At 52.0% G+C, this 16,465-nt stretch overlaps 1 protein-coding gene across 1 annotated transcript in view; it reads right to left on the bottom strand.

Moving 5' to 3' along the window:
- Nucleotides 1–206: 206 nt before the first annotated feature.
- Dnah1 (dynein axonemal heavy chain 1) overlaps nucleotides 207–16,465 on the bottom strand; it is a 61,318-nt gene continuing 45,059 nt past the window's right edge. The window contains 30 exon segments of the mRNA XM_038349101.1: nucleotides 207–328; nucleotides 749–983; nucleotides 1,238–1,589; nucleotides 1,941–2,071; nucleotides 2,177–2,347; nucleotides 2,867–3,043; nucleotides 3,117–3,296; nucleotides 3,572–3,742; nucleotides 4,307–4,438; nucleotides 4,517–4,675; nucleotides 4,903–5,047; nucleotides 5,261–5,457; nucleotides 6,088–6,239; nucleotides 6,549–6,744; nucleotides 6,876–7,101; nucleotides 7,855–8,015; nucleotides 8,099–8,248; nucleotides 8,358–8,477; nucleotides 8,677–8,802; nucleotides 9,269–9,400; nucleotides 9,579–9,770; nucleotides 9,850–10,017; nucleotides 10,883–11,074; nucleotides 11,362–11,547; nucleotides 12,365–12,475; nucleotides 12,828–13,019; nucleotides 13,692–13,863; nucleotides 14,075–14,283; nucleotides 15,092–15,227; nucleotides 15,664–15,860. Coding sequence (XP_038205029.1) covers nucleotides 207–328; nucleotides 749–983; nucleotides 1,238–1,589; nucleotides 1,941–2,071; nucleotides 2,177–2,347; nucleotides 2,867–3,043; nucleotides 3,117–3,296; nucleotides 3,572–3,742; nucleotides 4,307–4,438; nucleotides 4,517–4,675; nucleotides 4,903–5,047; nucleotides 5,261–5,457; nucleotides 6,088–6,239; nucleotides 6,549–6,744; nucleotides 6,876–7,101; nucleotides 7,855–8,015; nucleotides 8,099–8,248; nucleotides 8,358–8,477; nucleotides 8,677–8,802; nucleotides 9,269–9,400; nucleotides 9,579–9,770; nucleotides 9,850–10,017; nucleotides 10,883–11,074; nucleotides 11,362–11,547; nucleotides 12,365–12,475; nucleotides 12,828–13,019; nucleotides 13,692–13,863; nucleotides 14,075–14,283; nucleotides 15,092–15,227; nucleotides 15,664–15,860 — 5,190 coding nt within the window.

Below are 16,465 nucleotides of genomic sequence, written 5' to 3'. Positions count from 1 at the left end.
ATCCCTTATTGCGTTTGGGCAGGTACAGCAGGCCGGAGCTGCCTTGTGCCCCTTCTCCCACCAATCCCTTACTGACAATTCTCTGTTGTGACTGCTATATCCCTTTTCCCTACAGTGGTCCTGTAGATGAGGCCTCTTGTACACAGCCAAGGCACAACGGGACTTACTGAAACACTTTAATGGCCCTGGCCCTTCTATATCTGGGTCTAGTAATCCAGGGCACAGATGAGGGCTACACCACGCTTTATCCAGTGTCGCTGAGGCTTGTTGGTAGGGATCTCCACAGCAATAACATAGTTGGTTGAGTGGCCTGTGGTTGATAATGTTCCTGAAGCAGGCAAGAAAGAGGGACGGTTAGGTTCTACCCTTTCACCACTGGGTTAGGAGGGAAGAACATGAACAATGAGTTTGACAAACTTGAGTTGGGAATAGGAAGAGACCAGGGCCCAAAAGCTCCTTGGTGACTTGATCTGATGAGGGCTCAGGCCTCCCTAGAGTTAAGGCACTGAGGATGAAGTTGCCACCACCACTACATTCCCTGTTTCCTTCCTCTGAGCCCCTGGTGGAAGTTGGGCCCATAGACTCCTAGGATGCACGATAGATTAGTAAGGAGGGCAAGCAAGCAGGGAATTACTGAACTCTGCACTGGCCCAGATCCCCATCAGCTTTCCCAGGCAGCTATCCTGGGTCCATGTAAACTGACTAGACTTTTACCTGTAGTGTGGATGGCCTGCTTGGGTTGCCTTACCAGCGCGGGTCAGAGTCTTGTAGATGGGGCACAAGTAGAAGTCCTGGGTCTCAACCTTTCGGTTGGCTACTGGCATGAGCCAGATAACAGCCATATCTGTATACAGCTCCTTGGGCCGTGACTCAGCCAGCCGGAAATCCAATGGGTCCCAGCGAGCACCTTCCAGGAACAGTCCATGAATATAGCACCCTACTTCAGGCCTTTCCTCAATTTCTGACGGGGTCCTGGACAACACCTGTGGTGGGCACACAGATAACCACATTGAAGCAAGGTTGGGATTTGTATCAGAAGGCACAAATTCCCTCTTGAAAGCTGCTGTCTGCCCGTCATCCATCTCCCATTTTAGTCTGCCCATCACCTGTAGTCTGCCCTTCCCTCTGAATCTCTCTGGGGCTCTTGGCCTGGGTCTTTTCATCTCCTATTCAGGATTGCTTCAAACTTAAGTAATTATGACTGTAGTGTACCATCCCCTCCCTCTTGTGTTCAGACCTTGAAATCAAAGGAGATGGTGTCAATAGAAATGACGAACTTTCGGGCAAAGTTCTGCAGCGTGCCCGTTAGGAAAGCTTGAGGGAAGAAGAAGCCGCTGATCCAGAAGACAGGGGGGATGCCATTTTCGATCCAAGACTGTATAAAGTTCAGGCGCTGTAGCAGGTCCATGATCCATGAAGCCAGTGGTTTGAGTGATGGGTAGGCTTTGGTATTCCAGAGCTCGGGCACAGCATTGTTGTACAAGCTGGTGGACATCAGCTCCAGCTCTAAGGACATTACCACTAGCCCCTTGAGTGCCTTGAGCATGTCACTAAGTGTCTGCGTGATCACCGCTAGGAGCTTGTTGTACCTGTGGGATCAGTGGCAAGGTATTAGTGGGCTGGGGTTCTGTGGCAGTCTCTATGCCCTTCCATCTGTGACCATAGACAATGACAGAATACAAGTTAAATGCGGAACTGGGTGAGGCATTCTGGGTACAATCCCAACTCTGGCCCTTAGTGAATATGTGACTTAAGACAGTCAATCTTAGGCCTTAGCTTATTCATCTATAAAATGAAAATAAGCAGCCAAATTAGAAGACAGATGTTTAGTTAGCACTTAGCATGACATCTGGCTAATAGCAATACCTGTTGTCATTTTTTTTTTTTTTTTATAGCACAGTGGCCCCTGACTGGTTGGCTAAGGTGTGGCAAGAAATTACCTAATGACTTCTTGTACCAGCACTGTGTTCATTGACTCCTCATATAGCACAGGGAATTTGTTTATCACCTCTTGTAAGTGAACAGGTTCAGGGATCTGGAACAGAATGTCCTCAGCCACATTTTCTACTAACTGCAGGGGACAAAAAGATGAGAGGACTGGACTGGCTACCTTGAAGAGTTTACTTGCAGGTGCAGGCAGGATGGGGCAGTCTGGCCTTCCTCCACTACTACCTACCTCCTCCCTGCTCTGGCCGCCCACCGAGGATGATTTGGGCTGCAGCTGGAGAATGGCACCAAACAGAGCGAAAGTCTCATTCTGGGCAAAGGTAATGTTGGCATTGTCATGCAGACCGAAGATCTCAGGCATGTCATTGAGTGGAAGGCTCTTGATGTAGGAGAGATAGCCCTAGGAAGCAAGAGGTCTGAAACTGGAGGCCTTGGCTTGTTCTCGCCAACCTTCGGAGTCACGGTCACCCTCCCCGGTTCACCTTCCTGTTGTTTCCGGAACTGCAATGGTGTCTGTGATGCTGTACTGTGGTTCTTGCTTTCCTCTCAGCCATTTATTGCCATCCCTCTACTTGTTTCTGTAGCTGCTCAAACCTGACATGCTCCCTCTTGCTCACCCAACCCAACCTCAATTCAGGATGCTTCCTCCATCGCCCTATAAGTATGTCCTCAGGGAGCGTCTCTACCCCACACATAGCTTGCATCACCACCCACTAGTGATATGTGGAATAGGTAAGGAGGGTTTGCCTACCCCCACAGAAGCCTGTCTCCACTAGGTGTGACTGTCTCTGCTGTGGGTGGAAGTTTCATAGAAAGGTGTTCTGGAAGGCAGGGCTACACCTCCTTTCTCCTGTGCCCTTTTTGCGTCAAGGTTCCATGGGACCCCAGGAGCCCCGCTGGCCTCCTCCTGTGGACTCACGTTGAGGTCATAGGTAGGTGGGATCTGGTGGTAGATGCCGGAGGCACTGTAACTGTGCTCAGAAGAGAGCACAGCAGGGTTGTAGAAGTCTTCTAGGATGTTCATGACACAGCGACGGTCCCAGTCATCAGTCACACGACCGCCATAGTTGATCTCTCCGGCAGTGTACTTGAGAACCTGTGTGGTGGGTGGGAAAGGGTCCTTAGTAAAAGTGCCCAAGTCGGTGGCCCCCAACCTGCCCCCTGCCTACCTTATAGGGGATGTCGTCATATTCATCTAGGAACATCTTGAGCTGGCTGATGCAGATGCGCAGGTCTCCATCTGTGAACTCATAAGGGATGTTGAAGCCCAGGGGCCCAAATTTACGGCGTTCAAGTGCATTCCCATGGAACAAGCACAGAGATAGCAGCAATGACTTGAACTCTACAACCTGTAGGACAGAAAGGGACAGGGTCATAAGAGGAAGGGGTGGGACAGGTAGGTGGGAGCTTAGAATGTACCTCACTTAAAAAATAGAAAATTATTTTTAATTATGTGTATGAGCATGTGGGTATGTGCACATGAGTGCTGTTGCTCACAGAGGCCAAAGATGTCATCCCCATGGAGCTAAAGGCCCAGGTCATTGTGAACTGTCTGGTGTGGATCCTGGGATTGAACTAAGTCCTCTGGAAGAGCTGCCAGTGCTCTCAGCCACTGAGCCATCACCTTTCGACAGGAGTGGAGGAAGTCATCACTGAGACTGTTGTAGGACTTGAGCAGGTTAGCTTTGACACCACGTGGTGGTTCAATAGTCATTTTGGAGCCATTTTGCAGGATGGACACTGGGAACTTGTTGCTGGGCAGGCTGGTGAGCCATAGGCGGAAGTCCCGATGTACCTGGTAGTCACAGCACCTCATAAACACAAAGACCTCAGCTAAGGTTCCTTCCTATCCAGAAACACCCTCTTGCTCTGACTTACTCCTTCCCTGAGTTGGTTAGGATATATGGCTATGTGGACAACTGGCTAAGAACAGGGCTTAGCAAACTCTAGGATCACCAGTCTGTGCTGGGTAACCTTAGGGAAGTCACCAACCCCCTGAGACTCAGTAATTTGGAGGGACAATAATAATCTAGTTAATAATCCAGAATAGTCAGGCATGGGTGGCCCACACTTTAAATCCCAGCACTTGGGAGGCAGAGGCAGGTGGTTCTTAGTTTGAGAGCAGCCTGGTTTACAGAGTGAGTTTGAGGACAGCCATGGCTGTCCTGTCTTGAAAAACAAAGACAAACAACAGCAGAAGTCCAGATTAATCTAGTTGCATCGTGATACATATGCTTTGCATCTGGGTTTGGGCTGCATGCTTTGTGGGCCTGTCTCATTTAAGCAGCCTCAGTCCTTGATGGGTGATTTAATTACTCCTTTCACTGAGAAGGACCCAATGACAGGCAGCACAGTGCACCTTGTCAGGGTTGATGTGCTCGATGAGACGTTCCAGGGCTGGCATCCAGCTTGGTGCCAAATGGCAGTTCTGAAAGAAGACCCACTTGCCCCTCTCTATGGAGCTGCGCATCATGGCTTCTGCCCGAGGGCCCTAGAGAATAGGAACATTGAGTAGGTGACAGCTGCTCATCCTCCCCAGCCTGCTCCTCCTTCTCTGCCTTACCCTTACCTGTCCCTGGCCCAGGGAGATGGCAGAGAGCTTCTTGGAGAACTTCATTTCTTCTGCAAATTTGTAGAGGTCAGCAGCAGGGTCAGTGCCGGGTGACAGCACAAAGATGAGGGGGATCGTGGAGTTGGACTCTTTGAACACCGCAGACAGATTGGCTGTCTGGAAGGATGGGAAGATATGCTGAGACCACATGGGGTTGATAAGAGGAGGGTTCGGGGCAAGGGCAAGGACTCCTGAGGTTCCTGGAGCAGTTCCAGAAAGGCCTTCTGGGTCCTAGAACGTCCTTATTCAAGAGTTCTAGCCTGGACAGGGCTGCAAGGTAGTCCTTAAGGCCGTCAAGTCCTTGAGACCCAGGATATCAGCTCTGCCTGGAGACCAGCACTTGCCTGGGGCTCAATGAAACGGGGTTCCAGGTGGTTGGCCACAAAGTCCTGCATGGCATTAGTAACCTTGTCCCCACGCAGGCAACGGAGAACAAGCAGTTTCTGGAAATCATCCAGGTATGTGCTCCAGATGCCAGGCAAGAGCTCCCTGCAACAAAGCCCACATCTCCCTGAGAGCCAGCCAATGGGAAGCCACTGGCCCATGAACTTTGCCAGAAGGAGAACAGGGCTAGAGGCACAGGGAGACATTCTCATAGATGCAAGGCAGTCCTAGGTAATATTTCAGATAAGGCCTCTGGGCAAGCCTGTTCCTGGGGTTTTCTCTTGTATTCCTGGTAGCCTAGTCTGGGATCTAGCTCACCGGTGAGGCTCAGCACTGTCAAAGATGGCCTGGAATTTTCGGAGGTGCTTCACGAAGTCATATGGGAACATGGCAAAGGCTGGCAGGTTTGAAAGTGCCAAGATGTCTCTCCAGGCCCTGTCTGATAGCCAGTGTGGTGCAGGGTTTTCAGTCATGGTCTGGATGGAGCCTCCAGACAGGAGGTAGCGCCACTCAGCCTAGCAGAGTACAGGTCAGGTTGGTGCCTACACCGTGTAGCCAGCTCCTTTGTGTCTCTAGGCCCCTCACCCGAGAAACTGGGTTACTACTACTAGTGTCTACTCTTCTGTCCTTTCTTGGCTATGAGGCCCTTGAGAGCTCCTGACTAAACAAGTGTGGGAGGCTCAGAACAGTTTGTCCCTGGGACAATCTCTGCTCAGCAGCACATTTAAGGCTCTTAGAAGATCCGTGTTTGCCAGATGATGGTGGCGCACACCTTTAATCCCAGCACTTGGGAGGCAGAGGCAGGCGGATCTCTGTGAGTTCGAGGTCAGCCTGGTCTACAAGAGCTAGTTCCAGGACAGGTTCCAAAGCTACAGAGAAACCCTGTCTCGAAAAACAAAGCAAAGCAAAGCAAAACAAAACAGAAAAACCAGAAGACTAGTGTTCAGAACATCATTTGGGCCATAATAAGCCAGAATTCCCTGTTGTGTTTAAGCAAGGAATTGTGCTTCCAAAGACCTTTGTCCCCTTTACTTGTGCTATGCCCTTATTCCTGGCTTTCCTGTAATACCTATGCTGAGTTCTCAGGCCCACAATAGGGTAACCCTCAGACAGACAGGCCCTGAGCCACCTGCCGGCATCTGCACCTGGTTAATCTTGCCCTCATTCATCATAATACGGGCACACAGCAGGAAGGCGAACATCAGCTTGTGCTTCTCAAAGAGGCTGCGGCAGACATTGCTATAGAGGCTGTAGGTTAGGTAGCGGTTGATGTTGCTGATACGCTTCTTCAAGTTGTCTAAGGGGTAGGAGAAGTGGTGACAGAGCATGGGGAAATTGGAGAGAGAATCTCAGGGTCTAGCCCAGCCTCAAAAGTCTCCCAGCAGCTATCAGGGTACTCTGTGCATCTCCCCAGACAGCTAGTGTTTCCAGGAAAGGGCTCTAAGTAGGATAGGGATGGAAGGTGGTGTCTTTTCCGGGATCATGAGTGTATGATATAAAAGTGAACAGAGATGAGGGTTCCTATGTTTGCTCCACCATAGAAACGTGCCCACAAGTGTTGCATCCATTTTAGAGTGGGCCTGTTGTGTCAGTGTAACAGAGCTACCTGCCCTCTCTGAGTTGGCAATGCCTGAGAGGAAGATGTTGAGGAACCACTCCAGGGAGTACTGGTACATGGGGTCCACGTTAGCCAGGTCTGACACACAGAAGAAGAGGATCTGGGTGCGGACGGCCACAGGGATGTACTCCATGCGTGTGAGGTCAATGTCCTTCTCTGTCTGCTCTGCAATCCTGACCTTTGCCTGGGTAGAGGGGAAAAAGGAAAGGTGTTCGGTCCAGGGAGGCTATAAAGAGCAATAGGTCAAACACGTAGATTGAAGCAGGTTTGGGGCAAGTAGGGGAGGGGTTCAGGTTGGCGAAGGCAGTTTCCAACCTGGATCTCAGCAGCCTTCATCTTGGAAGCCTCCAGCACCTTGATGAGCTCCATGTCGTCTACAGGGTTACCCTCAGAGGAGCTGAGACGGTACAGTATCTGGTCTTCAATGTCCTTCAGCTCTTGGCGCATCTTGGCATTACTGACAATCAGCTGATTCTTGGCCTCTTCTAGATCAGGTCGTTCCTCAGCCACAACCTGGCCTAGTAGCTGGTCCTCTAGGCCACTACCGGGGTGGAAGACCATGTTTGCAGTACCTGGGGAACTCTAGGGCTCAATGTAAGCCTACATTTAGCTATCAAGAGCTCAGTACCACTGTCACTGTCAGCCTGGGAGGCCTACCCTCAATCTGTAGGATTGATGCTGGGCTGCTTTCAAACCAATGGCTGTCAGCAAGACCTTGAATAGCAGGGGATGGCCAGCTAGATCCCGAGTTCTTTGGCAAAAGGGGCTATGAATGATCAAGTAAAATAAGGCTTAAAAGAGTGCCTCTTTTGGGGCTGGAGCGATGGCTCAGTGGTTAAAAGCACTGACTGCTCTTCCAGAGGACCTGGGTTCAATTCCCACACCCACATGGGGGCTCACAACTGTCTGTAGCTCCAGTTCTAGGAGACCTGCCACCTTCACACAGACATGCATGCAGGCAATACACCAATGCACAAAAAAATAAAGAGGATGGTTTCCCCTCCCACTGCTTGTAGCTACTCAAATGGAGGCTTTAGTATGCAACAGGCCTGTGTGTGCCTGTGTGGTGTGTAGCAGGGGGGAGGAACACTGTTAGGTGGAAATGAAGTAAGAGGGGCCCATGGAGGGTCTGCACTTTGGGATACCAGAGTAACTGGGAGGAAGTTGATGGGGCCACTAAGCAGGAAAGACAGACCTCTTGAGTCCCCGCAGCTTAGGGATGGCCAAGAGATGGCCAAGGGTCAGATGGCGGGAAGGGACAGCTGGTGCTTTGTTCTTTCAGGTGGAGGCTCACCTGGGTGACAATGTAAAGTTGATGAGGGTGAGTTTGGTGGAAACCTCTGGTGTGTAGTGAGGGTTGGGCAGCTTGGTGGTGATGTACATCCTGAAGTCCTCATGGTAGGGGATCACTGTGTCTCCCAACTTCAACACTGTGTTCCCTTGCTGCTTGTATGTCTGTGGCAGGCAGGATGAGCGGGCACTGTGGTCAGAGTGTCTGGACCTGCAGTCCATAGCTGCCCCTTCCCCGACAGGCCTACCTGCTTGAGCAGCACGGGCTCTAGTGCTGGATCCAGCTCCTCACCCACATTTTCTAGAAGGCATGGCTTGCCAAAGCGGATAGCATTCTCCATGCTACGCAGGAAGTCACGGTCACTCAACTTGAACACATCTAGCCCACTGTCCTTCTCCTACAGGGGAAGGTGGGATTATGGGAGCTTAGAGCCAGCCCAAGGCTCAGGTGCTTCCCTAGAATTGGCTGAGCCTGTCTGATGAGGCAGTATTATTAGGTCTGCTTACCATGTTCTTGATCCATTTGTTAGCCTGACTCTGAGGGTCAATGAAGTGGGTCCAGCGTTGGGAGTATTGATTGATGACCCCATTCTCCACTGACAGAGTATCATTGGGGAGGCCAGCAATCTGTGGGAATCCAGGTGCCATGCTGGGTCAGGGTTCTTATATGAGCTTAGGTGGCTGGGATATTAGCTGCTTTCACTACCCTCTTGCTGCACCCAGGAGGGCAGAGAGGAGGCATCCATGAGTTAGTTGGTAAAGGGGGTAGAAAGGAGGCAGAAGGCTCTCAGCCCAGCTCCATATCCTGACATCTCCTGAGAGTTACCTGCCAGGAACGGATCTTCACCGGGTTTCCCAGGGTTGCAATCAGTGTGGGCTTGCAGGTGTGCGGGACTTGGTGAACTGTGAGCTGCCTGACCCACTGCTCATAGAGGGTTGTACGGTACTGGCCCTGGAGAGATGTAAAACCTGAGACCACCACACCAGACACACAGGCTCCTCCTCACCTCCAGCTACAACACTTCTTGGTAAAGGCATGCAGAAGTCAAAGCTCAGTGCATTAGCTAACGTGGAGCTAGACATTACAGACACTTCAGGCCTGCTTGGATCCTACAAACCACGAACCCTTGTCTTTGAAAGGGGTCACGCCTGCAGTGCCTGCCCTAAAGATGGCTGTGAGAATTAAATGGGACACTGAGAGCAGCATCTGGCACAGGTGACATGTGCGCGCCTTTTTATACTCCAAGGGGGACTCTTCTGACCTGTGTCACAACTTGCACCTGCTCAGTATCCGCATGCTACATGCAGGAGGGATGGAGAGGCACTCCACAGGTTGCCCTCACAGAGAGAAGGCCTCTGGGGAGGGTCTCTTTGTGGGATGGATAGAGCTGATCCGGGGTAGGGTGGGGGCTCTTTACCGTGAAGGGGCCCAGGTAGGCCACAAAGCCAGCAGCCACCATCACATCACCAGAGATGTTGTCGAGCATGTTCTCCAGATTCTCCACAGTCTCCTGCCAGCGAACCTTCTCATCTGATAGTCCGTTGATGAGCTGTAAAAACAATCTTATGGTGTGGGCTCTGGGAGGCTGGGCTGAGGCCTGGGGCTGGATCTGCCCACTCTGGCCCTGGCCATCAGCTGCTAAGAAGGGGATAGGGAGAGCCCAGGGAAAGAAGCTCTTCTCTTCCTGATGGTCCTGCCTGTTGGCTCTGTCAGAGAGGGGCACATACCTTATCGGCTCGGCCTAGGCGCTGCTCACACTGCTCACACTTCATTTCCAGCTCCTCCTTCTTGGCCACGCACTCTCGATACTTGGCCTGCAGTGTGGCGATGCCATCTTCCACTTCACGCAGGTGCTGCTTTGCCTCTTCTAGGATCCTTTGTGTCACTTCCAGGTCATCCTGGGCTTCCCGCAAGGCTTGCTGCAGGCAGGAAGAGGGCCAGCTCGTAGCCAGTACCTGGTAGGGGAGCTGGCCCCTTCTAGCTCTGAATAGTCCTTACCCTTTTGGGCTCTACGGCCTTGGCTACGAAGTGGTACTTGTGCATGGCGCGCACCCACTGGCAGATAGATGTGCAGGCCTTGGACACCTTGGCGATGGCAGCTGGCTGGAACTCCTCGTTGTCGATATATGGTTGGATGGCTTTGATAACTGCCTCCCCAATGTTGTCCTAGGGTAAAAATCATGGATCTCAGGACACTGCTTCCTTGCATCTTAGGTGCCTGCCAGAGAGCCTCCCACATCCATGCTGTTCCTCCGTGTTGACAATGGGCCTGGGAGCTGAGCTGCTGGCAGGCTCTTCAAGGATCAGAGCTAAGGCAAGCCTAGGGGAGTCAGAGCTCAGGCTGTGAGCCCTCATGGACTGAGTGCCTCTCTGAGAAGGGTGTCTGGTTTCTCATCTAATGGAATAGTAGGAGGAGGCCTATGGAAGCTGTGAGGGAGTCCAGTTGCTGTGACACTGGTCACTGCCTTATGATGTGTGATGGCAGGGGGTAGCCCATGTAGGCCAGGCAACTGGCATTCAGTGAACTTCTGGACTGGAGAGGGGTTCACTGAAGGGGTTGTGGGCTTCATCTCAAGAGAGCAGATACCCACGGACACTGAAAAGTCCCAAACGGATAGTGCAGAGGATCTAGCGATAGCCAGAGCAAGCTGAAGCTCAGGGAGGGAGACAACATAGAACAGGCAGTGAACCTCTTGACTATGACCAATGCGGGTGGGGATCTCCAGGCTGTGAAGCCTTGGAGTGACTGTGGGCAACATCCTACTGGCCTGGTCCCAGTTTCCTCAGACATCTGTTGGGGAGGGAGAGAAGCTGTCATTCCACTTGACAGCTACTTGGGGTAGGGGTGGGACAGCTCTATTCCCACGGTACCAAACACCTCTATGTCCCCCAGGGGTACATTGCTGCAGCTGATGGCAGGACAGGTAGAGGAAGAACAAGACCACAGTACCTGAAGATACTGGTGTGGCAGGCACTTCTCCATCCTACTGCATCCTACCCACGGGCTTACCCCTATGCTTAGCATGGTTACCTTGTCAAACTTGAAGAGGCTTTCAAGGAAGCGGCCTGGGTCTTGCAGCAGCCCCTTGCCTGGCTCCCAGTAGTCATCCACTTTGGAGCCTGGCTTCTCTCCAGGTACCTTCTTGGGCTTGATGCCCTTCATGATGCACACAGCTTCTATGACCAGCTTCACTCCTGGGGGTGGGCGCTGCATGGCACGTACCTATGGGCCATGCCAAGAGGTGTAGAAGGGAAGGTCCTACCCTTGGGCGAGGTGGGTCCCACCAACCAAGTCTTTACTGCCATAGGTCCTAGAGCCTTGGGACTGACTAGGGATGGCACAAGGCAAGTGGGACAAGAAGGTAGTATCTGGCCCTCATTCTGCTCTTACCTATTGGTACACAGTTACCAAAAAATATGCAGGGGGTGGGCTTGGGGACACCATAGGACCTAAGAGGACACCAGAGAGAGACATGGTAGTGAGTGTGAGGAGACGAGCGGCTGCCCCACCTCTGTCACGTCATTCTTGTTGAGGTTTCGAAGGCTGGCCAGGGCTGCATCCAGGGCTGGCAGTGCCTCATCCAGATCCTTCTGTGCGTCATCAGCAATAGCTTGGGCCTTGCTGGCCTTCTCATTGGCCTTAATCTCCTCTGCTTGCACTGATTTCCGGGTTTCCTCGGCTATGGATGTGTCCACCTTGGAATGGGAGATAGGGGATCCAGTTAGTGGCCAGTGGCAAGGACAGAAATCTCCCCTTTCTGAGGGCTGAGATGGTCACCTTTTCTCTCTTAGTTGCAATAGGTTGTAGAGACCTGGGAAGGCCAGGAGTTCCTTCTGTATCTTGAGTGCCTACATCAGGGCTTAGGAGTTTCTAGGTTTGGGTGTCCCAGCCCAATTGGCCCACATGGCCATCACATACGATGCAAAGATGTACCTCCCCATTTCTTCGGGAAACATTTTGTAATACTCTGACTCTAGAGAACAGGACACTTAAACACTGGCAGAAAGCTGCCATGGTAATAATGGTGATGTGTGCTGGGAGGACTGGACCCTTGCTGTAAACCCTGACTCTGTGCAGAATCTGCCGGTGGTGGTCCTGCCACTCAGTCTGACATGTGCCCATCAGCATTGCTTGACCTGTTTGGATTCATCTGCCTTGCTCTTCATAGAACCCCTGCCAAGGGCGTGCCTGGCTTAAAGTATTAATAGTTCTGCCTAAGTATTTGTCAAAAGAGACAAGATCTCCTGAGTAAATTGGGAGCATGGGGACCTTGGGGGAGGATTGAAGTGGGGAGAGGAGAGGCAGGGAGAGGAGCAGAGAAAAATGTAGAGCTCAATAAATATCAATAAAAATGCAATTAAAAAAAGAAAATGGACAACTGGTGAATGAGGAAAATGAAGTAGACAAAGGCTAGAGGATGTGTGAAAGCCAGGGACTAGCCATCTGATGTTTTGAGAGGTTGAGCATCCTCAGACAGGACCAGAGAGGAGGTGGGTCCAGGAACACCCCAACCTTAATCTGCTCCATAGTGACCAAGGTGTCCTTGGCAGCCTCTTCCAGCAGGGGGCGCATAATCTCCAGCTCCTCCTGCATCTTGGCCACATCCTCAGAAGTACGTAACAGCTGAGGTAGGGGAGAGCAGAGAAGACAAAACAAAACAACAGGTCTTACAGGACCAGAGAGAGGCCAAGTTGTGAGGAGGGGGCCCTGTTGGATCACTGTCATTCACGGCCCCCACGGCATTTGGTGGTTACTAGTGGAGGAGGCCTTACTCCCTGAGAAGCTGTGGGCACCACTGCTTGCCCTCTCTCTTCACGCTTATTTTCTATTCTCTCGCTGAGAAGGAAACCGTCCTCTGCAGCACTTCAGGCTACAGTCTAAAATCCTGGGTCACCTTGGCATCCAAGCCTGCTATGCCCAGCAGGAAGAACCCAGTTGCTAGCCACTATCCCTATAAGGCCTTCCTCGGGCCTACCTTGTCAAGGCCACTCTTCATGCGGTTTTTGGCAGTCTTCAGTTCCATTTTCTTCTGTCCAATGAGGATAGAGAAAATATTGAGCAGCTCCAAATAGCTCTTGGGGGTCACATAGTTATGGCGGCTCAGCTCTGCCAGGTACTCAATACATTTCTTGGCCACAGACTGGTGGATATATACACAAACTTGAATCTGTGAAAGGTAGACCAGGGAGACTTGTGGCGCTTCAGCAAAGGCCAGGTACTGGATACCCACGAAGTCACTGTGTCTTGGTCCCGAGAAAGGGCCACACCATAACTCCTCTACCTCAGATTCACTGTTTCCTAAGGTCCTCGAAACCCCCAGGTCTAGGTAACCCTTTATGCAGATGGAAAGCCCAAAGCCCATACTAGTCAAGAACAGAGCTGGCTTTGACCATGGGGTCTCCAAGCTGTGGCCCAGAGCCCTTGCCACAGTTCCCTGAGCCTTCTTCTCTCTGAAAGCCCTAAGATGGCATCCCTTCAGAGGCTGGGTCTAAGACAGGAAAATGTTGGGTTTGTCTTAGTTCTTGGCCCTCAGAAGGCTGACGTTCTCTGAGACTGAAGCAGACAAATCTGGCTTAACCTGTTTGTGCAATCAGTCTGTGAGGGGCGTCGGGGGCTCCTGGAAGAAAGGGGGATGCTAGCCATTTATAGAATACTAGGTCCCCATGTGATGCAAGGCCTCATTTCACAAATGGGGAAAATGAGGCATAGACAGGCAATGCCATTTCGCCAAAGCTTTGCTGCCAGCGGTAGGGCTCTTATCCAGGCCTCAGCGGCCCTGAGCCTCTACCCGAAGGGAAACATCTCTCCCCAAGAGACTGTGTCTCACCAAGACACCTACCAGCCCTTGAATGACTTCAAAGGAAGATTCCAGTTCTGGGATCTCGTTCAGGAACATGGTGGCCACAGATTGCAGGGCTTCTGCTGGCCACTCGTTAAACCAGTCAATGGTGCAGCAGTTGACAAGGGAGGGGAACTGCCTTAAGCGAGCTCGGAAGACCTCTCCGATGGGACTGAGGGAGAAGGATCCACATGAGGCTCAGTACACTGACCTGGACACTCAGGACTCAGAGCCCATCTATAGGCCTGTGGCACAGCAGCCAGACCAGCCTAGTAGTTTGGTCTGAATGGCATGGTGGCCAGGCCTGGGGCCACCTTTGGTTTCATAAGACCCTTCTAGCATCCCTGAGGCCCCAGCATGACCTAGTGACAGCTGCACTGTACCTCATGCACAGCACCATGTGGATGTTGCTGCGCACACGTCCAGTATAGGCGGCCATGAGGTTGGCTTTGGTGGGCTGCAGGCCCTGTTCTTGTATGTAGGGACGCATAGTGTTGACAATCTGATCTTGCTCATCTGCACTGTAGAGGTTGGGGATGTCACCTGAGTTCAGAACGTTGTTAATATCCTCTAGGAAGGACTCATTCTTGATCTGGAGGATGAGGGGAAGGAGTTAAGCCTTTACAGAAGCCACCCCCCCTCCCCCCCATGTATCACAGTCCATGAACAGTCTTCCTGGACCTTTGTAACAGCCCCATATACAGACCTAGGGCAAGGTCACTCAAGTGGCCTTATAAGCCCTGGGCTTGTATTCAGATCTGGCAGGGCCCCAGGTCCTGGGTGGTGGTGTAACATCTTCCTGATCCCAAGTCACTTTCCTCCAGGCCTTACTTTGCCACAGGAAGAAACCATGGCAACTGACAGAGGCCTCTGGCCTGTGTTAGAGGGAAATCTCATTTTCTTGACCTTATGAAGGGGTTGGATGGGTCTAGGAGGAGAGGGACTTGTCTAGGGTTGGAGTATGATCTTGGAGCCTAGGTCCCCTGGTACTTGTACTGAAAAACCAGTCTGGAGTGCTACAGTGTTTGTCTTGTGGCCTCTACTCAGAGACCAGGAAAGAGGACTTCTAAGGCCTTCTATATTCCAAAGAGTGGAACTCTGGGTTCCCTGTCCTCCAGGAGCAAACTTGTGATCCTTAGCGTAGGAAGCCACTGCTTGTGGGTGGTGTGCTATCTTGTGCCAGGGCACCTTTTTATGCTTAGAGCATAAATAAGGACCTCTGCCTTCCATGAGCCCCAAGAGGCTGGGGTTGGTTCCTCTCTTGACCAATCCAATCATAATCCCACCTGGTCCTGATGTATAAGGGAGTTGAGCGTATAGGACTGACCACTTATAGGATACCCCTTGGGGACACTCTGTTCAGCCCACCCTGAGCCCTGCCCACGGCTGTGTGGCTGCACCTGGGTGTCTGAGAACAGGAAGGTGATGGGCATGTTCTGCAGGCCAGCCTTGAGCAGAACCTTCTTGACATCCTCACGCCACTCGGACATGCCATAGTTCTTGGACAGCTCGATCTGGAAGCACTCATACTCAGCCCTGGAGGCAGGAGTTTGGGTCACGGTGCGTCAGAGGCCCGAGGCCAGGCACCGACGGATGGTGGGTGTTCATACCCCAGCTGGCCACATGGTTATCTTGCTCCTATCCAGGGTGGACTTGCAGGTTCTCTTATTTCCTGACCTTTGCCTACTATTCCTGTAGCCTGTCCCTTTAATCCCCAACCCTCCACACTCTGATTCTGAGAGAAGGCCCATGGATACGTCTCCTAGGCATCTTTCTGAGATGCTTGCTTCTGACCTCCCTTCACATCAACAAAGGGCACTGCTGCTGCATCTTCTTGGGGTTCAGGTCCCATTTGCAGAAGTTCACATGCTGAGGTTTGTGTTGGAGCCACACCAGGATTCTCCCATGGTAGAAAAGCATCTGTTCTAAATAGTCTGCCACATGCCCCCCACTGCCCACCATCGTCCCTTACATGTGGGAGGCAAGTCGAGTGAGGGAGCTGCGGCCGCTGCCACCCACGCCCAGCAGGAGGGCGTTGCCCAGCGCCTGGCGCAGAGTACGACTGATGCGGCAGATGTGGCTCATGGCGTCCACGAAGAGCACCAGCTTCAGCTTGGCGGTGTTGATCTGGTTGTAGTCCTCCATGTACTCCTCAATCACCTGCATCATCTGGGGACAGGGAAACGGTGGGGGGTGTCAGGTTCTCCGCCGTGGAAGGGTCCCCCAGTTCCCTCCTGTTCTCTGTTCAGACCCAGAACTGTGAGTGATTGAGCACTCTATGATATGGCCAGTTGCAGATTTTCTCCTGGGGGCTCGAAGTCAGTCTTGTGCCTTATCTGTCTTCAGGTGCTGATAAACTAGCCCAGATTATTGCTTGAATGCTGGAAGGACCCTAGGCAGATGCTAGCTCTGCCCCTAGCCAAGTCTCTACACTCTCTAGAACAGTCCCTAGCCAAGTCTCTATACTCTGACAGTCCCAGCACCCACCCTCAATGTGGAATACTAGTATAGCTTGTCTCACCATGCTTCACGAGGAATCTGTGACTCTCTGTATTCATAAAGTCCAAGTAGATGCTTTGGGTCCACCCACTAGTGCTGCTTTCTTTGGAATCTAGTCAGCTCCACCTTGGAAGTGTTTGGGGAGGCCCTTGTAGGAATCCCCTGCCACTGTTTTTGTGGCGGCTCTAGCTATACATAGGTTCGGTGGTTGGAACGTTGGAATGATGTGTGCCAGGCCCACTTTGATAGAAAGCTGACCCCTCCCATGGCTAGTT

The sequence above is a fragment of the Arvicola amphibius genome, chromosome 12 (assembly GCF_903992535.2).
Source record: "Arvicola amphibius chromosome 12, mArvAmp1.2, whole genome shotgun sequence".
Lineage (NCBI taxonomy): Eukaryota > Metazoa > Chordata > Mammalia > Rodentia > Cricetidae > Arvicola > Arvicola amphibius.
The sequence above is the reverse complement of the archived record's forward strand: the minus strand, read 5'-3'. Positions and strand labels throughout refer to the sequence as shown.